The following is a 24,049-nucleotide window of genomic DNA, read 5'->3' as shown; positions in this document are numbered from 1 at the left end:
GACTGTTCCCCTCCCCCTCCCCCTCCTATTCATTCCCTCCTCCTTTTCTCTGCTTTCTCTCAGTGAAGTCAACCTCACATAAGAATTAGAAGCGCAGCAATCTGATTAATATGTAAGTGGCAGATGACTAACTTTTGTCAGTATTTGCAGTATCAAAGAAGGGTGTTAATTCCTAAGCATTCTGTAACTTATATGGTTACAAGGAACATAACATTGATAAGCAAAATAATCATTCTGACCCCTCGAGAGAAAAGATGTCTTTTTTTTGTTTTTTTAAGTTTTTACTCATTTGAAAGAGACAAAGGCAGTGTGAGTAGGGAGGGGCAGAGAGAGAGAGAGAGAGAGAGAGAGAGAGAGAGAGGCGGGTGGGGGGGGGGGCGGGGAAAGGGAGGGAAAGAGAATCGCAAGCAGGCTGCGTGCTGCCAGCACACAGAATCTGACACGGAGCTCTAACTCCCAAAACCTCAAGATAATAACCTGAGCAGAAGTCAGCCCCTTAGCTGAAGGAGCCACCCAGGAGCCCCTCCACCATTTTGTTTCTTAATTTAAATTACCCAGGGGCGCCTGACTGACTTAGTGGAACATACAACTCGTGAACTTGGGGTACTTAAGTTCGAACCCCATGTTGGGTGTAGAGATTACCTAAAAATAAAAATTTTTTAAAAATTATCCATTTGAGGGGCGCCTGGGTGGCTCAGTCGGTTAAGTGTCCGACTTCAGGTCAGGTCATGATCTCATGGTTCGTGGGTTTGAGACCCGCATCGGGCTTTGTGCTGACAGCTCAGAGCCTGGAGCCTGTTTTGGATTCTGTGTCTCCCTCTGTCTCTGCCCCTCCCTCACTCATGCTCTGTCTCCCTCTGTCTCAAAAATAAACATTAAAAAAAATTAAAAAAAAATTATCCACTTGAATACCTTTCAGGGAGACTTTATATATGTAAACATAGTTTATAAATGTTTGAAATCTAAACATTTTCAAGTCTGACAGAAATGAAAGTTCTAAAATCATATTTAAAGTACTGATTTTTTCCCCTCTCTCTATTCTTGGTGGCTGGTAAGTGGCTTAAATATGTCAGGCTTTGTTTTATCTACTTTCCCCTGACAGGGAACTTACTTTTATGCTTTGGGTAGATAACATCGAAACCAGGCAAAGGCATTACCACATCATGGATGGAGTAATTATTAACATCTTCTTCATCAACATAGGTGGCTGTAGCTGCAAATTGACACACAGATAAATTAAGAAAAACTACGAAAATAGGTGATATTTTCATGAGCTTGATCTTCAAAAATTATATGCAAGCTGACACAGGATGAGTGGCCTACAAAATTTAAGGAAATTAAGTTAGGTACCTTTCTGTCTTTTCTGCTCTACCCAAGAAATAAAATCATGGATTCATAACAAGTGGAAAGTAAAAAAAAAAACAAAAAACAAAAAACAAACAACATTTATTTCTCAGCTGCACCCTTATGTTTTTAGAATGCTTTAAAAAAACAAACTGCTTTCCCCTTTTTAAACAACCCTACAAAATACTATCTGGAAAGCTATCGCCATTGGATGCATTTTGATAAAAGAATAATTTTAAATCAGTCTGCGTTTAGAGGATGAAATGTGATGGCATATGGGACATTAAAACACACTGGATGTAATCAACATTGGAGGAGATTAAAAACTATTAATCCAGGATAATCAAAATTTCTCAACAGGACCCTTAGTGGATTTACTGGCTATACATGTAGATGAACAGGCTACGTCTTCAGACAAGGAGAAGGGCGGCTGGGTGTGCCAGAAGAACATGGACTTTGGAAACAGGCCGACTTTGATTCTGAATCTCTGCCTTTTCTTTTTTTAACCAGATGTGGAATCTTGTGAATCTTGTCTGAAGAACACAGGGAACACTTCACAGAATACTGCGAGCTTTAAACCAGAAGAGGTAGGGAAAGGGCTTAACACAAGGCCTGACACAAGGTGGGGGCTCAGCATCAGAGGGGATCAGCTGTGTGTTTTATGAACATTGCCGGCACAGAGTACGCACTAAGCGTCTGTTACATCACGGCCCGCGTGTGAAGTGAGCTCTGGTCGAACGCTGACTTACAGAAACTCTTTAAAACTGGCGGACAACAGCTGAGGTGCCAAGGCAAGTCCAGAAGTGTAGAGGAGTATTTGCTAGACCCAGATTAACGTTTAGAAAAAGACTTAAAGACAACATCCCATTCAAATCTTCTTCTAGCCAAGAAAATGGAGGCCCAGAGACCCAGAAGAGAATCAGGTGCTTACTCAAATCATATGCATATTTTGATTAGAGATACAGATGCAAAGTGTTCCGTCTGAGCTTACAATGCCTTTCCATTTAACCTTACTAGACACCCCCCACCCTCCCCAAGCAGTGGCCAGGCTGGATTTTAAGCACTAGTGTCAAATGACTGAACCCTAGTTTGGTGGAGTCAGGAGGATATCTGCCTTTTTACCTCCTTTGAGAACGAGGTCCCCCGGGACGGGTCTCAGTCCGTACTCCTCTATCCTCTTGCTTACCATGTTATTCCACACATAGCTTTGGTAGCTATGAATATACATTAAGCGATTATTTCTTGGTATCTGGAGGGAAGGATAAAAAACAGGCAAGGAAAAAAATACATGTTCTGAATATTAAAAGTACTGTACTTTCCCAGGCCTCCCACTTGCTCAGTGGTGACCCTAGAACAAGAAGCTCGTAGCTCAAATCTCATCTCTCTAAAGGCTTATAGCAACAGCGACTGATGCACGGCAACCAATTTTAGAGACAGAACTCCTCCGACTACGGGGTGCTCATGGTCAGCTTCCATGGCGGCAGCTCCCACATGTTCATGCAAATAAAGCAAGTCCTGTGGAGCTCACACCCTAAACCAAAGACACGGCCCTCAAACTAGAAATTCACACATTGGTTAGTTACACAGCAAACAGTGCTTCCTTCCTGCTAATGGCCGTGGAGGGAGAAAATCTGAATGACTGAACTGACAACTGACTTCATGCAGTAAAAGTTCTTTCTTGTTTACCAGGGGAAGAGTAAATGAGACATTAAGTTTAAGAGTTAACCTTTAGTCCACGAGGGATCACAGCTATCTGAACACTGGCAGAGGCCACACTTGCCAAGATGGTACCCACTCCTGAACAACCACGAAGAAACCAAACTAAAATGTAATCACTAGGGCGCTTCCCGTGCAACCTCTTACTGAGGCGGGTCACAGTCCTGATGCTGGACAATGATCAAGAAGTGCACCCTAAGATGGATTCTGAATTTCTCAAGTAGCAAGATACTTAAAATTAAATTTAAGTTAAATATCCTTAAATTAAATTCCTTAAGTTAAATTTAATTAAATTTAAATGAAATTTCCTTGTAGGCAGTATTTACCACTTTCATGCTTTTCTCAGCCCTCCATGTGAATAACTGTTGCCAAGGCCACCCACACCCACCACCCTCCCTCGTCACCATTCAGGGTACACACAAGGATCACTCAGGTAACACACGTCTCCGAGATCACCAAAAGATCCTTATTTACCTTCCGCTCTTCTAAAATTTAGTAAAATATTTAAAGGTAAAATTTAAAAAGAATTAAGCCACCTCAAGTCATTTGCCTGACTTCACAAATAGCACTCACTATGCCAAATGCAGAGACTATATTCTTCATTCCATATTTTGAAAGTCCTCGCAGCAGCTGCCCTTCCACACACCTTTTGACAGGTAGTTTTCTGAGGGCAGCAGCTGGGTCTTTGGTCTTCGCCCACTCTTCCCTGCACTTAACCAAGTAGCCCTTTTCAGCTGGGGGGGAAAAAAAGTTGTGTTAAAACAATTTATGAAATGGACGGATTTCCGGAACTTTAACGCGCTTCCTAGAGAACACAAACTTAGAAAATGCTCTTTGTAACACAGGTACTCTGAACAGATTCTGCTCATTGAGAATACCTGTCAGGAGGTGAGAAGGTGGGACGGGGAGAATGTACAGAATGAAACAGCTTCGTCGATATTAGCCCCCCCGCCACCTCCAGTATTGAAAGTCCATTACTGTCCCCTTATCACGGCTGATTTAACAGAAGACAAAACCCAGGGAGCCTTTTCTCCTTTCTCTTTTTCTACCGTGTTGGCAAATTTGATAGGAACTCTCCTTAAAAGTAGGCAACTTTATCTCTTTAATTTGGAAATGAATAATTACCCAAAGGGACTAAATATTTTGATAATTTGTAAAGTAGTATTTAAATCATTTTTTAGATGATATGAATTTAGACGTACTTTCTGGAAAGTAGCTAACAAACTAAAATCTTCAACACTTTTTGCCCAGTTTTTAATTTCTACTACACTATGCTTTAACAAATTAACCACAAGTGAGATGTGTTTGGATTCCTGCACGTTCAGGGATTTAGTAGTGTATGGGGCAAAGGAAATATATTTGTTTATGAATTAATATGTTAGATGAACTAAAGAGCTAAACACAGGATACAAATTATAAATCTCAAATATATACATAAAATTTGTGAAAAAATAAACTATCCTTTTAATTTTACTATAAAAATAATTTAAAAAAATTTTTTTAACATTTATTTATTTTTGAGACAGAGAGAGACAGAGCATGAATGGGGGAGGGACAGAGAGAGAGGGAGACACAGAATCTGAAGCAGGCTCCAGGCTCTGAGCTGTCAGCACAGAGCCCGACGCGGGGCTGGAACTCACAGAGCAGGAGATCATGACCTGAGCTCAAGTCGGACGCCCAACTGACTGAGCCACCCAGGAGCCCCAAAAACAATTTTTAAAATTTCTGAAATACCTACCTAATATACACAGATATTTTTTATTCAAAGCAATTCCACAAATACCTAACAAGATATTCTATTTTTTTTCATTAACATGAATTTTATTCTTACCTCCAGAACGGGGTTTCAATATTAAATCCATGACTTCAGTCCAGGAATTCTGTAATATAGCTCTAAAATGAAACAGCATTTATTTTACTTTAATTTTTCTACTTAATTTTACATTATTTTACTTAATTTTGCATTAAGATAAATTTTATATGCTGAAATTTATGGAGTAAAAAATTGTGTTAAAATTCTATATATTTTATTAAACTTAAAAATAAGCTGAAAAACTAATGATATAGGTTTCAAATGTAAATGAGAAAAGAACTCAAAAGAGAGACGAAAATTAAGAATGTTTACTTATTAACGTTTAACATCACATCAACTTCTATTTTTATTTATTTATTTAAATGTTTATTTATTTTGAGGGAGAGAGAGAGAGGGAGGATGGGTGCAGAGAGAGGGTGGGGAGAGAATCCCAAGCAGTCTCCACACTGTCATCACACAGCCTGATGCGGGGCTCAATCCCACGAACCATAAGATCATGATTTGAGACAAAACCAAGAGTTGGTCGCTTAACCAGCTGAGCCACCCAGATGCCCCTTATGTCACAGGTTTTAAAAGCTATAATAGTAAATACTACCAAGTCATTACGCTGTTAAACATGGTATCTGTACAAATCTGTACTAAAACTTATTTGAAACCTCTCAAGAAATTTCTCCCCTGTGTTAAATACCTTCCTGCCTAGACAAAGAGTAACACTTTATCCTTCCCTATTATACTGGCCCAAATGGAAACATCTTTACTTTTGTTGGTTATAAGTTATACATGCTTCTTAAAAATTAAACAGTACATAAGAAAGGTTACCTGTAATCTAATTTAACACTTTATTATTTTTTAATGTTCATTTATTTTTAGAGATAGAGTGTGAGTGCGGGAGGGGAAGAGAGAGAGGGAGATACAGATCAGAAGCAGGCTCCAGGCTCCTATCTGTCAGCACAGAGCCTGATGCGGGGCTTGAACTCACAGACCGTGAGATCATGATCTGAGCCGAAGTCGGACACTTAACTGACTGAGCCACTCAGGTGCCCCTAAATTAACACTTTAGAGTGTATTTTTCATGACTTTTTAAAAAAGATTTTTAAGTAATCTCTATATCCAACATGAGGACTGAACTCACAACCCTGAAATTTAAGAGTCATGTGCTACACCGACTGAGCCAGACAGACACCCCCATGACTTTTCTTGATACATCTGTAAGTGTACACAATTTTTTCTTTAACTTTTATTGTACTATGTTTTGCCTTGCAAAAATTCTATTTTGCCTATCATATCTGCAATTTTTTTCTGTTAAGATATTTGGTCTTGGGGGTTATGCTTAGAGAGGCCTTCCTGACCATAAGAATATAGAAATACCTATTAATTTTAGTTTTAGTTAACTAGGGTTTTAATTTTTCATATTTAAGTTAACCCATATGGGATACTTTTGTATATTAAAGTGTATAAAATGCTGTTTGGTATCCGATGATGTGCTCATATGGATTATTTATCCACTAATGTGATTAATTACATAACAGATTTTCTACTACTGGCCATCCTTGCGTTCCTGGAACAAGCCATGCTCTATCAGTCTTTAAATATTCTCCTGGGTGACACATTATATAGCTGGCTAGGCTATCTGCAACACCTCCCAAGAGAAGAGAGTTCTAACTCAGGACTAGGCATTGGTCTGCCAGGTATCATAGAAGGCGCTGTCTTTATTCAAAACCTTTGTTATCTGGCTGGCCACTTGATTTTGTAAATACTTTTATTGTAAAACAGCTGCGCTCAGCCATTTACACACTGTGTATGACTGGTTCACACTGTTTTAACAGTGGAGGTGAGTCGTTCTATGAACACTCCACGGCCCACAAAGCCTAAAACATTTACTATGTGGCCCTTGGCAGAACAAGTCTGCCAACAAGTGGTACAAAATATTGCAAAGTTTAAGATGCTACCATATACATGCAAGTTCCATATACACTGCCATATTAAATATTCGCAGATGTGGTTACAATAGGCCATTCTATCTGGCCCACTACACATTAAGATGTTTTCTACTTTCTCTATGTTCTCTTTACCTTCCTTTTTTAAATTTTTAAATCTTTATTATTTTTGAGAGAGAGAAACAGCATGAGCAGGGGAAGAACGGAGAGAGAGGGAAACACAGAATCCGAAGCAAGCTCCAGGGGCTCAAACCTATGAACTGTGAGATCATGACCTGAGCCGAAGCTGGACACTTAACCGACTGAGCTACCCAGGCACCCTATTATTTACCTTCCTTTTTAAAAAAATTGTATAAAATACATATAACATTGAACTCATCATTTTAGCTACTTTGAAGTGTACAGTTCTATGGCACTAAGTACGTTCATATTGCCGTGAACAGTACTACCTGCCTCCAGAACTTTTACATCTTCCTCAACTGAAACTCTGCACACATTAAACATTAATTCCCATCTCTTCCTCCTCCCAGCTCCTGGCAACCAGCACTCCACCTCGCGTATGCGTCTAACCATTCTAGGTCCTCACGTAAGAGGAATTAGTTATTTGTCCTTTTGTGACTGGCTAATTTAGCATAAAGGTCTTCAAGGTTTATAATCTTGTAGCATGTGTCACAAATTCCTTCCTGTCAAGGCTGAATGATATTCCATTGAATCTATGTACCATGTTTTGTTTATGCATTCACTTGTTAATGGAAAGTTGGTTGCTTCCTTCTTCTGGCTATTGTGAACAGTGCTCAAAAACATAGGCATATAAATATCTGCTGAGTGTTTGCTTTCACTTCTTTTGGATATATACTCATAAATGGAATTTATGGACCATACGCTAATTCTACATTTAATTTTTTGAAGAGACACCGTATCATTTTCCATAGAGACTGTACCACTTATATTCCTACCAGCAGCGCACAAGGGTTCCCATTTCTCCACATGTTCAGCACTTGTTTTATTGTCTTTTTTTTTTAACTAATGGCATTTCTAATGGGTATATAGTATCTCATTGTGATTTTGATTTGCATTTCCTTAATGATTGGTAATACTGAGCATCTTTTCATTATTAGCTTATTAGTCATTAATGTATCTTCTTGGAAGAGGGGCGCCTGGGTGGCTCAGTTGGTTGTCTCACTTCAGCTCAGGTCATGATCTCATGGTCTGTGAGTTCAAGTCCCCCGTCAGTCTCTCTGCTGACAGTTCAGTCTGGAGCCTGCTTCGGATTTTCTGTCTCCCTATCTGCCTCTCCCCTGCTCACATTGTCTCTCTCTCTCAAAAATAAACATTACAAATATTTAAAAAAATGTATCTTCTTGGAAGAAAGTTCAAGTTCTTTGCCCATTTTAAATCAGGTTATTTTGTTGTTGTGTTGTAGGAACTCTATATATTTTGGATATTAACCCCTCATCAGATATATAATTTGCAAACATTTTCTCCCCTTCTGTGGGTTGCTTTTTCACTGTTGATAGTGTCCTTTGGACACAAAAACTTTTTATTTTCTTAAATTTAAATTTTATTTAAGTTTTAGTTAACATACTGTGAAATACTGGTTTCAGGAGAATTCAGTGATTCATCACTTCCATACAACACCCAGTGCTCATCACAAGTGCTCTCCTTAGAACCCATCACCCATCTATCTCATCTCCCACCGAGCTCCCTCAATCAACCCTGTTTGTTCTCTATCATTAAGAGTTTCTTGTGGTTTATTTGCCTCTCTTCCTTTCCTCCCACCCCTTCCATACATTCATCTATTTTGTTTCTTAAATTTCACATATGTGTGAAATCATATAGTATTTGTCTTTCTCTGACTTATTTTGCTTAGCATGATATGTGCTAGCTTCATCCACATCATTGCAAATGGCGAGATTTCATTCTTTGTGAAGGCTGAATAATATTCCATTGTACATATATATACACATCTTTTTTTTTTTTCGACGTTTATTTATTTTTGGGACAGAGAGAGACAGAGCATGAACGGGGGAGGGGCAGAGAGAGAGAGGGAGGGAGACACAGAATAGGAAACAGGCTCCAGGCTCTGAGCCATCAGCCCAGAGCCCGACGCAGGGCTCGAACTCACGGACCGCGAGATCGTGACCTGGCTGAAGTCAGACGCTTAGCCGACTGCGCCACCCAGGTGCCCCCACATCTTCTTTATCCATTCATCAGTCAATGGACATTTGGGCTCTCTCCATAGTTTGGCTATTGTTGATAATGCTGCTATGAACACTGGGGTGCAGGTACCCCTTTGAATTTTATTTTTGTATTCCTTGGGGAAATACCTAATAGTGCAATTGCTGGATCATAGGGTAGTTCTAGTTTTAGTTTTGAGGAACCTCCATACTGTTCTCCAGAGTGGCTGCACCAGTTTTCATTCCCACCAACAATGCAAGAGGGTTCCTGCTTCTTCACACCCTTGCCAATATCTGTTGCTTCTTGTGTAATTCTAGCCATTCTGGTAGGTGTGAGGTGGTATCCCATCATGTTTTTGATTTGTATTTCTATCTGTATTTTGATTTGTATTTTGATGATGAGTGATGTTGAGCATCTTTTCATGTCTGTTAGCCATCTGGATATTGTACACAAATATCTTAAATTTTATGGAGTCCAACCTATTTTTTTCTTTTGGTGTTATAACCAAGAAATTGGCACCAAATGTCATGAGGTTTTCCCGTTTTCTTCTAATTTTATAGTTGTAGCTCTTATGTTTAGGTCTTTGATCTATATTAATTCTGGTAAATGGTGTATGATAAGGGTCCAACTTCATTTTTTAATGTTTATACCCAATTTCCCCAACACAACTTACTGAAAAGACAGTCCTTTACCATTGAATGGTCTTGTCATCCTTGTTATTTGACCATATATGCAAAGATCTATTACACCTTTAAAGAAAAATGTTTTACTTAGGTGTAATTCATGTATCCATATAATTCATCCATTTAAGTACACAATATAATGGCTTATGGTATACTCACAGAATTGTGCAACATCACACAATCAATTCTGGAACATTTTTATCACCCAAAAAGAAATCCTGCACCCATGAGCAGTCACTATCTATTACTCCTCCCCCAGACCTAGGCACCACTAATCAACTTCCTTTCTCTATGGATTTGTGTAATCTGGATAACTCATATAAATGCATCCTACAGTATTTTGCCTTTTGTGACTAGCTTCTTTCACTTAGCATGTTTTCAAGGTTTATCCATGTTGTAGCAAGTATCAGTACTCCATTCTCTTTTATTGTCCCTTTGTTTTAAGGGGGGGTAGGGGAGGGATAGAGGAGGAGAGAGGGAATCTTAAGCAGGCTCCATAGCCAGCCTGGAGCCCAGCTCAGGGCTTGATCTCACGAAACATGAGATCATGACCTGAGCCAAAATCAAGAGTCAGAGGCTTGGGGCACCTGGGTGGCTCAGTCAGCTGAACTTCTGACTCTTGGTTTTGGCTCAGGTCATAGTCTCACAGTTGGTGGATTTAAGTCCCACATGGTGGTCACAGTATGGAGCCTGCTTGGGATTCTCTCTCCCTTTGCAAATAAATAAAACTTAAAAAAAAAAAAAAAAGAGCTGGAGGGTTAACCAACTGAGCCACCCAGGTGCTCATTGTTTATTTTTATTGTTGAATAATATTCCATTGTGTGGATACATCACATTTTGTTTATCCATTTATCAGTTGATGGACATCTGGGTCGTTTCCCTTTTTTTGCCTGCTATAAACATTGGTGTAAACTTTTGTATGACGCACGTTTTCAAATTCTTGAGTATATACCTAGGAGCGCAACAGCTGAGTCATATGGTATTTGGTGTAGAGGACTAGCCAGGCTGTTATCCAAAATAGGTATACTATTTTACATTTTTACCAGCAGGGCATGCAGGTTCCAATTTCTTCACATCCTCACCAAGACTTTTTATTATAAGCCTTTTTGACTTTAGCCATCATAGTGGGTGTGAAGTGATAGCTCATTGGGGTTTTAAATTGCTTTTCCCTAATGATTAGTGATTCCCTAATGATGTTGAACATCTTTCCATGTGCTTTATGGCCATTAATCTATGTTCTTTGGAGAAATGTCTACTCAGATCACCTGTTTTTATTTTAGTTATTTTTTTTGGAGACAGAGTGTGCACGTGTATGTGAGTGGGGGAGGGGCAAAAGCAGAGAGAGAGAGAGAGAGAGGGAGAGAGAGAGAGAGAGAGAGAGAGAGAGAATATCTTAAGCAGGCTCCACGTGGGCTTGTCACAGACCCTGGGGTCATGACCTGAGCCAAAATCAAGAGTCAGACACTCAAAAGACTGAGCCACCCAGGTGCCTCTCACTTGCCCGTTTTTAGACTATCATTTGTCCTTGTGTCTTTGCTTTGTAAGAGTTCTTTAAAAATCCTGGATGTAAGTCACCCTTCCAAAACTCGAAACTAAGGGTTTTGTTTTTTGTTTTTGTTTTCCTATGATGGTAACAGTGGGCTTCTTTGAAGCTAGGAAATATTCTTATGTTGTGGAAACTGTTGATTTGGGATTCTAAATGCACTGTATACTCATACTGTATACTTAAGGCATGCAATGCAATTTTTGTTCCTTTATATTTTTGATAAATCTGATCTCATTTTCATTAATCATTTTACACTATCTTTGGAGTACAAAATTTGCAGGGTCCCACCGCTGTTCTTCTGCCAAATTCATTACAAATTCAAAAGTTGATAGTTTTCCCTTAAATATTCTGTCCCATAATACAATTAACATCTTCACTATCTTTATCAATGTCCTTTGGCCATTTAGCAAGATTGAAAACATCATCATTTATTATCTAATAATAATGATTACCAGTTACTTTAGTTTTCTTCTTGGCAAAAATTCTTTCTGTGCTTAGGATGCTTTAGTTTTAAAATATTACTTTCTGGGGGTGCCTGGGTGGCTCAGTCGGTTGAGCGTCCGACTTCGGCTCAGGTCACGATCTCACAGTCCGTGGGTTTGAGCCCTGCGTCGGGCTCTGTGCTGACCGCTCAGAGCCTGGAGCCTGTTTCAGATTTTGTGTCTCCCTTTCTCTCTGCCCCTCCCCCACTTGCACTCTGTCTCTCTCTGTCTCAAAAATAAATAAACATTAAAAAAAATATATTACTTTCTGGGGACGCTTGGATGGCTCAGTTGTTTGAGCTTTCGACTTCTGATTTTGACTCAGGTCATGATCCCAGGGTCATGGGATGGAGCCCTGCATCAGACTCCACGGTAAGCATGGAGCCTGCTCAAGATTCTCTTTCCCTCCCTCTCTCTCTCTCTCTCAAATAAAATATTATTTCTGCTTATTGAGCACTTACTGTATTTAAGGCATAGAAATAGAGGCTGCATAGACACCATGTCACTTCCATTTCACCACCCTGTGGGGTTAGTATTATGATCTCCATTTTACAGATGAGTAGTCTGAGGCTCAAAACCCAAGTCTGACTTTACTGCCTGAGCTTTTAACTTTTACAACACTGCCTAAAGAGGTAGAGGAATACTACATCACAGATTTTTATCATGTTGTGTTTTTAAAAACACATGAACAGATGCAACTTCGTGTAGTCGGCTGCTGCAACCATGCACTGGAAGTCCAGAAAAGTCCTCTGTTCCTAGGACTATGGAGGAAAACTGGTGAGCTCCAGCAAACCCCAAGCCTAAATTTCACCTTTGCTACAACAGGGGTTTGAAACCCAAGGAAGAATGCAAACTATGTAAGCTCTCAGATTACCACCAACTCATAACCTCTACAATCCTAACTCCCATGAGAATGATTACTTTATGTAACACAGTCTACAGGACAGCAGGGCAGCATATACAGGTTTAGGTTTATGAAACCAAGTATTTAGTTATTTTTCAAGTTAATTTACTTACTCATTAAGTAACCTCTACACCCAACATGGGGCTCGAATAACGCCGAGAGTCTAAGTGTTCATTGATGGGATCCCCACCCTACCTTACCCTAGAGGGATTCCCTATTTACTGCCTAAAAGAGAATCAGATTTCTTTTTAATTTTTAAATATTTATTTTTGAGATAAGGAGTATAACCAGGGGAGGGGCAGAGAGAGAAGGGGACAACGGATCTGGAGCGGGCTCTGCGCTGACAGCAGTGAGCCTGATGTGGGCTCGACCTCATGAACAGTGAGATCATGACCTATGCTCAAATGACTGAGCCACCCAGGCGCCCCAAGAGAATCAGATTTCTTAAAATAAATTTTACCACGCAATTTATATCCTATGCCACTGTCTTTAAAGGTGGGAGAGTGGAGGTGTAGGTTTAATAAACTGGGAACTGCTTGTTAACAGAGATCACAAACTACACCATCTCTGTCAGGCTACTCTGGGTCGGAGTCACCCAACTGCTTATTGTACTGAGCCAAGATTTACCTATAAAAAAAGAAACTAAAAACAGAATCCCCGATGGGAGAAAAACTTACTTTTTGGGTTATACCCTTCTGAACACTGATGTATTTTTATTTTTTCCATGTACATGTATTATCTTAAAACACAAAAAAATCAGAAGGATATTATGGATCAGTTGATGAGATACACTGGCTCATTTGGCCCAGACATGAATAGTTATAAATGACAGCAACAGGGCACCTGGGTGGCTCAGTTGGTTAAGTGTGACTTCAGCTCAGGTCATCATCTCATGGTTTGTAAGTTTGAGTCCTGTGTCGGGCTCTGTGCTGACAGTTCAGAGCCTGGAGCCTGCTTCGGATCCTGTGTTTCCCTCTCTCTCTGCCCCTACCCTACTCACGGTCTCTCTCTCAAAAATAAATAAACATTAAAAAAAATTTAAAAATCACAGCAACAAAAAATCTTTCTTCTTTTTTTATGAGAGCTCTTTCAGACAAAAGTTAAGGAATGAAATACAAACCTTCCAACTTGATATGTGGGGACAGCAGTAGTTCCAAATCTTTGCATTCCATAGTAGTTAATAAATCCAATCTCCTTGAGAGAGTTCATGGCTTGCTGAACTTGTTCATCAGTTCCTGTTATATTTCTGTTAAGGGCCCAAATTTCCCAGAAAAAAATTTAGTCAAACATATTCATGGATACATATAAATGATATGGCTTAGCTTCCATGCCTTTCCCCTTTTTTAAAAAAAGGTTTTAGGGCTGCCCTGGGTGGCTCAGTCGGTTAAGCGTCTGACTTCAGCTCAGGTCATGATCTCCCGGTTCACAGGTTCAAGCCTGGCATCAGGCTCTATGCTGACAGAGCCTAGAGCCTGCTTCAGATTTTATGTCCCTCTCTCTCTCTGCCCCTCCCCCATTCAAACTCTCTGTCACTCAAAAATAAACATTAAAAAAATTTTTTTAAGTTTTATTTAAGTAATCTCTACACCCCACGTGGAGCTCGAACTCATGACTCTGATATCAAGAGTCACATGCTCTTTCTACTGAGCCAGCCAGGTGCTCCTCCCTGCCTTTCCCTTATCCCTGGTAGCCTTCTCTCTACCTCCTGAGGACTCTTTTCTTTTTCTCTTTTCTTTTTTTTAAATTGTAAATGGAAGCTCTGCACCCACTAAACAATAGCTCTCCTTTCCCCCTCCTACGCCAGGCCCCAGGTAACCTCTACTCTATTTCTTGTGTCTGTGAGTGCGCCCATCCAGGTACTGCATGTAGGCGGAAGCACAGCCTCTTGATCTTTAAACCCTGTGTTGGAAGCAGACAGCTTCTCTCCGAAGGAAGGGGTGAGTTTTGAGAGGTGAGGGGGCGTTGGCACAAATACTCCAGCAGTACTTGCTCTCCCGGCCCTATGGGGCTCTGCTCTGCCTTCCTTTCCTGCCACACCTGTTAGTGCCAGCTCACCTGGGTTGATCACTGGTGCAAACAGACGTGAGGTGCCCCAGCAAGACCCTCTAGTCTGCATTCCTACCTGCAGTTCTTTACCTGAGGACAACAGTGAAGTGGTTCCCTTGAAGCTCTCCCAATTTCAGAGGGTTTTTCTGATAGCTGAAATTCCCTAGCTTAAAGTTCATCAAGCACTTGTTCAAGTGGGCAAGTCTTTGAGCAGTTATTCTAAAAAATATAAAATAAAAAAAGGAGCACAAAGAGATCATGAAATACTGCCTCACTGAAAAATAGTCCAGGACGCTTGTTACTTGTTCCTACTTGAAACCAGACTGCAGCACGCCATGAAGAGTGAAAAAGGCACCCCAGCAGCTAGGGTGAGCGTTACTTTCCATTTTCCTCTGGAGTGTTCCTCCAGCAAAATGATACTGGTTCATTCTTATTGGACAGATGTAACCTGGGCCATATTTATATTCATAAAGCCTCAAGTTATTTATAATGAGTAATGGGACAATCACGTAGGCGCAATCTGCTACTTTTTGTGACGGGGGAAGGGTGCGCCAAGGGGATAAGAGCAGAGAGCAATCCCATACAACTGCAGAGATTGTTATTAAACATTTTAAAGAGTCAGTCCCATTTTCAGAAAAATATTGTAATCTTGCTACAGGAAACTTGGAAAAGTACAAAGAAAGGCAATTTATAGTTTCATTACCTGAAAAAAATGTTAATATCTAACTTTGTAATTCCTCCCATTCTTTTTTTTTTTCATTTTTTTCTTTCTCTTTTTTTTAAAGTTTATTTTGAGAGAGAGAGGGAGAGAGCAGGGGAGGGGCAGAGAGAGAGAGAGAGAGAGAGAGAGAGAGAGAGAATCTGAAGCATGCTTTTTCACTGTAAGTGCTGAGCCTGATGTGGGGCTCAAACCCACAAACCATGAGATCATGACCTGAGCTGAAATCAAGAGTCAGACACTTAACCAACTGAACAACCCAGGTACCCCTCCAGTCTTTTCTTCTTAAACACATGATAGATATAGACAGATAGATAGACAGACAGACAGAGATGGAATCTTACCACGAATGTGTACCTTGCTATCGTTTAAAAGGTATTAGAAAGTGTTCATGAAAAATCCCTAAGTAGTAATACACGCAGAAAAACAGAAGACTGAAAAACTTTTGTCCTTTCTCCAGCCCTTAACAACTCTCCCCACCAGTAGCCAATGTTAATAGCTTCTCATGTTTCCTTCCAGAAACACTTTCTGTATATAGAAGCATGTAAGTACCTATTGTCTCCTCTCTTTTAAGTATTTTTTGGGAAGCTTTTAACATAAATGTCATATATATGGAAAAATACACAACTCATAAGTATTCTGCTTGATGAATTTTCACAAAGTAAACACAACCATGTAACTAATACCCAGATCCTCCCTTTTATTTAACGTTTTTTTATTTATTTTTGGGACAGAGAGAGACAGAGCATGAACGGGGGAGGGGCAGAGAGAGAAGGGGACACAGAATCGGAAACAGGCTCCAGGCTCCGAGCCATCAGCCCAGAGCCTGACGTGGGGCTCGAACTCACGGACCGCGAGATCGTGACCTGGCTGAAGTCGGACGCTTAACCGACTGCGCCACCCAGGCGCCCCAGATCCTCCCTTTTAGAAAACAAATTTCATTACATTGTAAATTGTTCAGCATCTTGCTTTTTTCACTTAAAAATGAGTATCTGATGGGGCGCCTGGATGGCTCAGTCGGTTAATCGTCTGACTTTGGCTCAGGTCATGATCTCGTAGCTTGTGGGTCTGAGCCCTGTGTTGGAATCTGCACTGATAGCCTGCTTGGAATGCTCTCTCCTTTTCTCTGCCCCTCCCCCCCCCCTGCACTTTCTCTCTCAAAATAAACTTCAAAAAAAAACAATGAAAATCCGAGGTTTACTTTATTCACGCAGTACTTCTGAAGCTGCCTCGTTCTTTGGCCAGCGGCACAAGGATGGCTGCTGTCCTACATGGATATTCAATCCTTTACGTGACCAGTCTCCTTTGAAGGGCATTTAAATTGCTACCTATCTTTTGCTATCACACACAATTCTATAGCAAATAACCTTACACATACTTCTTTGTGCATCTATATAGGTACATGACTGGAATAAATCCCTAGATGTGGATTTAAAATTTTAATCCCTATTGCCCTCCAAAAATGTTTTATCGGGGCACCTGGGTGGCTCAGTCGGTTAAGTGTCCGACTTCAGCTCAGGTCATGATCTCGCGGTCCGTGAGTTCGAGCCCCGCGTCGGGCTCTGTGCTGACAGCTCAGAGCCTGGAGCCTGTTTCGGATTCTGTGTCTCCCTCTCTCTCTATGACCCTCCCCCATTCATGCTCTGTCTCTCTCTGTCTCAAAAATAAATAAACGTTAAAAAAAATTTTTTTTAATTAAAAAAAAAAGTTTTATCAATTTATGTTCACACTATTAATATGTAAGTGCCTGCTGCCTCATCCCTGTGTCTCCTCCCATAGCATATTATAAACCTTTTTGAGCTCTGCCAGTCTGTTAAGAATGGTATTTTATCTTGGTTTTTACCTACATACTTCCTACTGCGAGGAACATTTAAACATTTCTACATATGTTGACTGCGAACTGCCTGTTTGTTCTGTTACCTATTTTTTTAACCTATTTCTAAGATGTGTTTACTTATTTAGAGAGAGCAAGAGCTCAAGCGTGTACACGAACAAGGGGTGGGCAGAGAGGAAAGATACAGAATCTCAAGCAGGGTCCGCGCTGTTAGCGCAGAGCCTGATGCCGGGCTTGATCTCATGAACCACGAGACCGTGACCTGAGCCGAAATCAAGAGCTAGGACGTTCAACCAAGTAAGTCATCCAGCTGCTGCTGCCACCCCCCCCCTCCGCTTCCACCTTTTTTAAACCTATTTTTGATATTATTTTTCTTGCTGTTTTTATATAGTAAGGTAATCTCTTTACCACACGTTTTGCAAATAATATCTCCCATTTTGTGAGTTTAGAGTAGTTTATACTTCAGAAAATTTCCTGACTGTTAAATTATAAAAATTCAAATGACAGAAAGTGGCAACAATGTATTGAACCTTATACTTTGCAGAGAGATTGACCAAATGTTAACTTTTCCCAAGATTTACTTTACATCTCTTTCTAGATCTATAAACACCCACACAGTAAATACTTGACTGACCCATGTGAGTTAGTTGCAGACATCACACCTTACTCCTAGAGAGCTGTGTGTGTGTGTCTCCTAGAACAGCCAGTTGCCTGCCTAACCAAGCGGGTCACGCTCAGGAAGCCTAACATGAAATTCCACACTACCAATAAGCAGTCCATATCCAAACTCACTCAATTACCCAGTAACACAATTTCAATTTTTTTTTAAGCTCCTTAAATTCAAGATCTAACCGAGGACCACGTACTCCCATTGGGACATCTAGTTATTCATCATTAAGGTATCTGGATCTGCCCAGCCTTTTGCATTACGTTGGTATCGGGCTTTTAGCAGAATCCAGGCCAGCTGTTTTACACCATGCCTTTACACTTGGATTTGTCTGATTGACGCCTCGTGATTAGACTTAGGTACACATATTACTTAGGTGATACTGTGGCTTTTTTGGTGTATCACAGCAAAAGGCATTAATGTTCAGTCTGTCCATCACTGATGGTATAAACTTAATCACTGGGTTATGATGGTACTTGCTAGGTTTTTCTACTGTAATGGGACCTTTCTCTCTTTTCCCCTACCATCCATCCATCCATCCATCCATCCACTTAAAAATGTTTATTAGTTTTGAGAGAGAGAGAAAGAAAGAGAACATCAGCAGGAGAGAGGCAGAGAGAGGGGAACAGAGGATTAAAGCAGGCTCTACACTGAGAGCAGAGAGCCCGATGTGGGGATCCAACTCAGGAACTGTGAGATCCTGACCTGAACAGAGATGCTTAACCGACTGAACCACCCCAGGCGCCCCTTCCTTTCTTTGTAATTAGTAAACTGAAGGGTGGTATTTTAAAAACTGGGCAACTACCCTGCTCTCCCACAGTCTTGCATCGGCTTGTTCAGGTATCTGAGAATTCGTATTGCCTGAAGCAAATACTACTGGATTGATGTGAGTGTTTTTCTGTACTACCACTCCTGCTTTAGCTGGCATTCTTCCATAAATAAGGACTATATAGTAAAACTGTAGTTATGTTCATGAATATTGTTTTAGTAGGTCTGGGATTTAAGTCATCCTTAGAAAGAGCATTCCTAGTTGGAGATTATTATTAAAGTACGTTAAGTAGAGTACGTTTACAGTTGTTTTCCTAGTAAGAAGGGCACTTCTGTTTTGTTTTGGCTTAGAGTAGTGATTACTTTTTATCATGGCTCATTTAGAGCAGAGTCGGCCTCCATGGGTTCACTAACCCACTAATTTTCACTACTGGGTTTTTACAAGTTTCCACTGGTTGTGGAGAAAAACAGAACTCTGGGCACTGTTGTTCCAGGGGCTGAGGGGGAGCTTCCGTTTTTCGCTCCCCAGCCCACCTCTGATGCAAAAAGTGGATGGTTTAGGAAGGAACAGGATAGGTGATGCTCACTCAGAAGGTTTTCCTATTCTCGCCACCTGCTTTACACTATGCAGCTTGTCGTGCTAAGCAACAAGGAGGTCAAGGGAAGAAAAGGGCAAGTGTTTTTCACATACAGAGGCAACCAGGTCAGCTTCAGCTCAGTGGCTTGGACTCCACATTTTAAAATAACAGCATCACATGTGCCTTTTTGATTTATGTCCTTTTAAAAAGGTACATTGTGGGGGCACCTGTGTGGCTCAGTCAGATAAGCGTCCAACTTTGGCTCAGTTAATGATCTCACAATTCACGGGTTCGGGCTCCGCATTGGGCTCTGTGCTGACAGCTCAGAGCCTGGAGCCTGCTTCAGATTCTGTGTCTCCTTCTTTCTCTGCCCCTCCCCTGCTTGCACTGTCTTTCTCCCTCTCAAAAATAAACAAACATCAACACACTTTTTTTTAAATAATAAAAATAAATTTTTTAAATGTTTATTTTCGAGAGAAAGAGAAAGAACGGGAGCAGGGGAGGGGCAGAGAGAGAGGGAGATACAGAATCTAGAACAGGCTCCAGGCTCTGACCTCTCAGCACACAGCCTGATGTGGGGCTCAAACTCAAGAACTGTGAGATCATGACCTGAGTTGAAGTCGGACACTCAACCAACTGAGCCACCAAGGTGCCCCAGGGATCTGACTCATGATCCTGGCTCAGGTCATGACCTTACCATTTGTGGGATTGAGCCCTGAGTCAGGCTCTGTGCTGACAGTGTGGAACCTGTGTGGGATTCTCTTTGCCCCTCCCGCGCTCTCTCAAACAGAAAATAAACTTTTAAAAAAATAAGACAATGGTTTTTCATTTGAAATTGATTTTTAATGTTTATTCATTTTTGAGAGACAGAGCACGAGTGGGAGTAGGGCAGAGAGAGAGAAACACACACATGCAGAATCTGAAGCAGGCTCCAGGTTCTGAGCCATCAGCACAGAGCCCAATGCGGGGCTCAAACCCATGAACTGTGAGATCATGACCTGAGTTAAAGTTGGACAGCCAACCAACTGAGCCACCCAGGAGCCCCTCATTTGAGATTTTCAAATTTTGTCATGTTAAAATATTTTTATATTGTTATGACAACATTCATCTCTACTTTGGTAAAGAGGTTTTTTAAAATTAGAAATAATATGGCGTGCCTAGGTGTTTTAGTCGGTTAATTGTACAACACGGGCTCAGGTCACAATCTCTTGGTTCACAAGTTCGAGCCCCACGTCAAGCCCTGTGCTGACAGCTTGGAGCCTGCTTTGGATTCTGTATCTCCGTCTCTCTCTGCACCTCTCCTGCTTGTGCTGTCTCTGTCTCTCAAAAATAAACATTAAAAAAGAAAATTAAAATAAATAAAATAAAATTAGGAATAATCCAATATGCTTGAAAATAATTCGTCAATTGAAATTTACTTTTTTACTTAAGATTCCCCAATTTGTGCCATTTGGGTTGTTCACAAGTTCTCAAAATTATAAATAATGCTGCATAGTATATCATTGCACATAAGAAAACAGTTTTAAGTTTTTCTAAATTCAGATTTGCTCTGAAAAGAGAGCTACTCTGAGAACTACTACAATGAAGAGCGTTTGTGCTTCACTTTGTTGAATAATATACTTTACGCTCTAGACTGGTTTTCAGCACTGGTCCCTGAGCTCATTCCTGCTAGCGGGAGACATGGTCCAGCTGTGGCCTGAAATACAAGAGTTGTAAGTGTGGGTGTGTGTGTCTGAAAGTGGATTCTGGGCCTCAGGCCTGTATAAAAGGCTGAGCTCTGCCCCAAAGTGCCTGGTCTATACACCCAAAGTAGCAGATCGTGGACACAGCCCCACAAAGGGGTGAACCGTGCCCTGCAGTGTCTGAAGTCCCAGTGTTACATGAAAAATTATTGGGTTTTATCTTACTCCTTAGTTAAAAATATGCTGCTACTGAGTTAAATAAATTGCTTAAAATGCACCTATATAATACCAGCTTGCCATTTCATCTCACAGAATTCTCTTTTTCTTTGCTGAAAATTTCCCTATACTTTCTGAAGACAATCAATTCTTTGATGCATATCAATCAGCTTATTTGTTTCCTAGTTCAATATGTGCAGAAGCAGGCTGACCAAATTTGAGAAAAAAAATCTGTCATTGCCCCATTAATTAACACAAAATGTAGGAAGCTAACCAGAAGTTGGGAAACGGGCAGAGCTCGTACTCCATCCCCTCCCCACCACCAACCCCTTGTCCAACCTGAGAACCACATAGCACAGAGCAGGTCAGGTCCAGCCTTGGACCAGCTGCTCAGAGCAGCTCCATTAGCAAAGGGGCACCAGGCATTGACTGCATACAGAGGGGGACACTGGCGGAACCAACAAGGCATAAATTCATCCAGGAACTATATCCCAAAGAATTCAGGAGGCAGAGGGATTATGATGCACAGAGGGAGGAAGACGAGGACAGAACTCCTCTTTGGTCAGTAACAACTACACAGAAACAAAATAAGTTTTGGCAGCTCTGGGGAGATCCTGGAGGGTACTCTGAGAGAGCCATGGAGGTGCCTGACAGCTCTGTTGTTTTCCTTCTTTTTAAAGCTGAGATAGAATTAACATAACCTAAGATTGGTAATTTTAACTGTTACAAAGTTCAGTGCTTTTAGTATATTCACAATGTTGTGCAACAGTTACGGCTATCTAATCCCAGAACGTTTCCATGATCCCAAAAAACCCTACACCTACTTACCCCTTTCCCGCTGGCTGCAGCCCCTGGCAAGCACTCACCTACTCTCTGTCTCTACACTTTTCCCTGCTGTGGACATTGCATATAAATGTAATCAGATCATATGTGGCCTTTGGTGCCTGACTTCTTTTACTCAGCATCACATTTTAAAGATTCACCCATGCTGTAGTATGCATCAGTACTCCATTCCTTCTTATGGATGCATCACATTCTGTTGCCAATCCCTTTATTTTAAAGTTTTTTAATTCTTTATTTCTTTTTGAGAGAGAGAGAGAGAGAGAGAGAGAGAGACAGAATCCGAAGCAGGCTCCAGGCTCTGAGCTGTCAACACAGAGCCTGATGCAGGGCTCGAACACACGAACCATGAGATCATGACCTGAGCTGAAGTCAGACATTTAACCAACTGAGCCACCCAGGCGCCCCTCTATTGTCTATTCTTGAACATACAACAGACACGTATTTCTGAATCCCACTGGCACAGGAGAAAGCAGGAGCTATACTCGTTCTGAAGGATGGGTATTCCCTGATAAGAGATAAAGTGGTATAGACAGTATCTTCATGATACTGTTCACAGTTGTAATTTTGACAATCTCAGATGGAGCTCTCTGGTTTGTAAATTCATAGTGAATTCTGTGAATAACTTGGGAATACTAAAAATCTCACTCTCAAACATAAGGAGCCAACGTAAGCAACAGGTTGCATATCAGCCCTTATTAACAAAGGCACTGAAACTGGCCCAGGTTCAAAAAGGAGACTGGCAGGAAGAGGCAAGAAAAGAAACAAATCATTCTGAATGAGGCTGTTCCTGCCTGAGATCCTGTGAAAATGACGAGGTGGCTGGAGAGTTACATGAAGCTGAAAAGCAATGCTGCTTACCCCTAGGATTGAGCGATTCAGCAATAATTAAAACGCCTGTGTGGCAGAGAGGGTTTATCCTGTCTACCAGTTCTCACGGGAAAGGCCGCCTGCCTGGCCCCGGGTATCCATTAAGCAAACGAAGGGTGTAGCCTGCATCCGCGAGATAAGTGCTATGTGCTTTCCAAAGGCCAACGCTGAGGTGTCTAATATGGTTTCTTACTAAGTCAACAGGAAGATGATAAAAGCAGCAAAGGGCTATGGAGACAGAGCGCAGTGTGATCAAGTAGGACACCTGGTGGCTGACCAAGAAGAGAGATAAATATCTTCATTCCAAATATTCAAAGATTTCACATCATGTAATGCAATCTAAAAGAAGGAGATGCCATGTTCTGACCCTCAAATTAGCAAATGATTTATTTTATTAAAAAACAATTTTAACATTTATTTACTGTTGAGCGACAGAGTGTGAGCAGGGAAGGGGCTGAGAGAGAGGGAGACACAGAATCTGAAGCAAGTTCCAGGCTCTGGGCTGTCAGCATAGAGCCTGATGTGGGGCTCGAACCCACAAACCGTGAGATCATGACCTGACCTGAAGTCAGACGCTTAACCGACTGAGCCACCCAGACATCCCTGATTTTTTTTTTTTTTTTTAATCACAAGTTGTGTTAGGGAGGATTCTGGGGAAGCAGAATAGAGGTGGTAAGTGGGTACTGCCTTTCCATAGGGTAATTAGGCCTTGGTATCAAAAACCCAAAACCTGAGTTTCACATTCTCTTTAAGTCAGAATTCCACTGCTAAGTTTATCTTAATGGAGTTTTCACAGATGTGCCCAAGATTTAGCTACCGATATGTCTGTCATGGAATTGCTTATAATAGCAAGAAATGGGAAACAATGTCAACATCCCCAAATAGAGTAACAGTTCATAAATTAGGATTCGCCATATATCTAAATATCTTTTGCTATGTACTAAAAGGGAAAGAGGTACACCATTTACTGTTCACGAGAACACATTCTATATAAATATTTTGGTTCAAAGGAAAAGAGTCGCTCACAAAAAACACACCGAGCTGTGCACAAGGCAACTAGGAGGAAGGACAATTATGGCTTAACTTTCACTTTCTACCTCGTTCTCTCTGTGATGAAAACAAAACTAACTTACTTATTTTTTAAAAGATTTTGTTTTTAAGTCCCCTCCACACCCAACATGGGGCTTGAACTCACAACCCTGAGATCAAGAGTTGCATGCTCCACTG

General features: G+C 40.9%; 1 protein-coding gene across 5 annotated transcripts in view; it reads right to left on the bottom strand.

The window, feature by feature from the left end:
- PUS7 (pseudouridine synthase 7) overlaps nt 1-24,049 on the bottom strand; it is a 57,613-nt gene that overhangs the window by 5,590 nt on the left and 27,974 nt on the right. For 3 of the 5 annotated variants that reach the window (XM_045052279.1, XM_023250270.2, XM_023250271.2), the window contains 6 exons: nt 14,740-14,868; nt 13,724-13,849; nt 4,892-4,953; nt 3,634-3,794; nt 2,467-2,593; nt 1,112-1,213 (listed from right to left, as the gene is read on the bottom strand). In XM_045052279.1, coding sequence (XP_044908214.1) covers nt 1,112-1,213; nt 2,467-2,593; nt 3,634-3,794; nt 4,892-4,953; nt 13,724-13,849; nt 14,740-14,868 — 707 coding nt within the window. The remainder of the gene's footprint in view (nt 1-1,111; nt 1,214-2,466; nt 2,594-3,633; nt 3,795-4,891; nt 4,954-13,723; nt 13,850-14,739; nt 14,869-24,049) is intronic. The other 2 variants (XM_023250272.2, XM_023250273.2) reach the window with 2 other exon arrangements.

Source organism: Felis catus, chromosome A2, assembly GCF_018350175.1.
Source record: "Felis catus isolate Fca126 chromosome A2, F.catus_Fca126_mat1.0, whole genome shotgun sequence".
Lineage (NCBI taxonomy): Eukaryota > Metazoa > Chordata > Mammalia > Carnivora > Felidae > Felis > Felis catus.
This window is presented reverse-complemented; position numbering and strand designations above follow the sequence as displayed.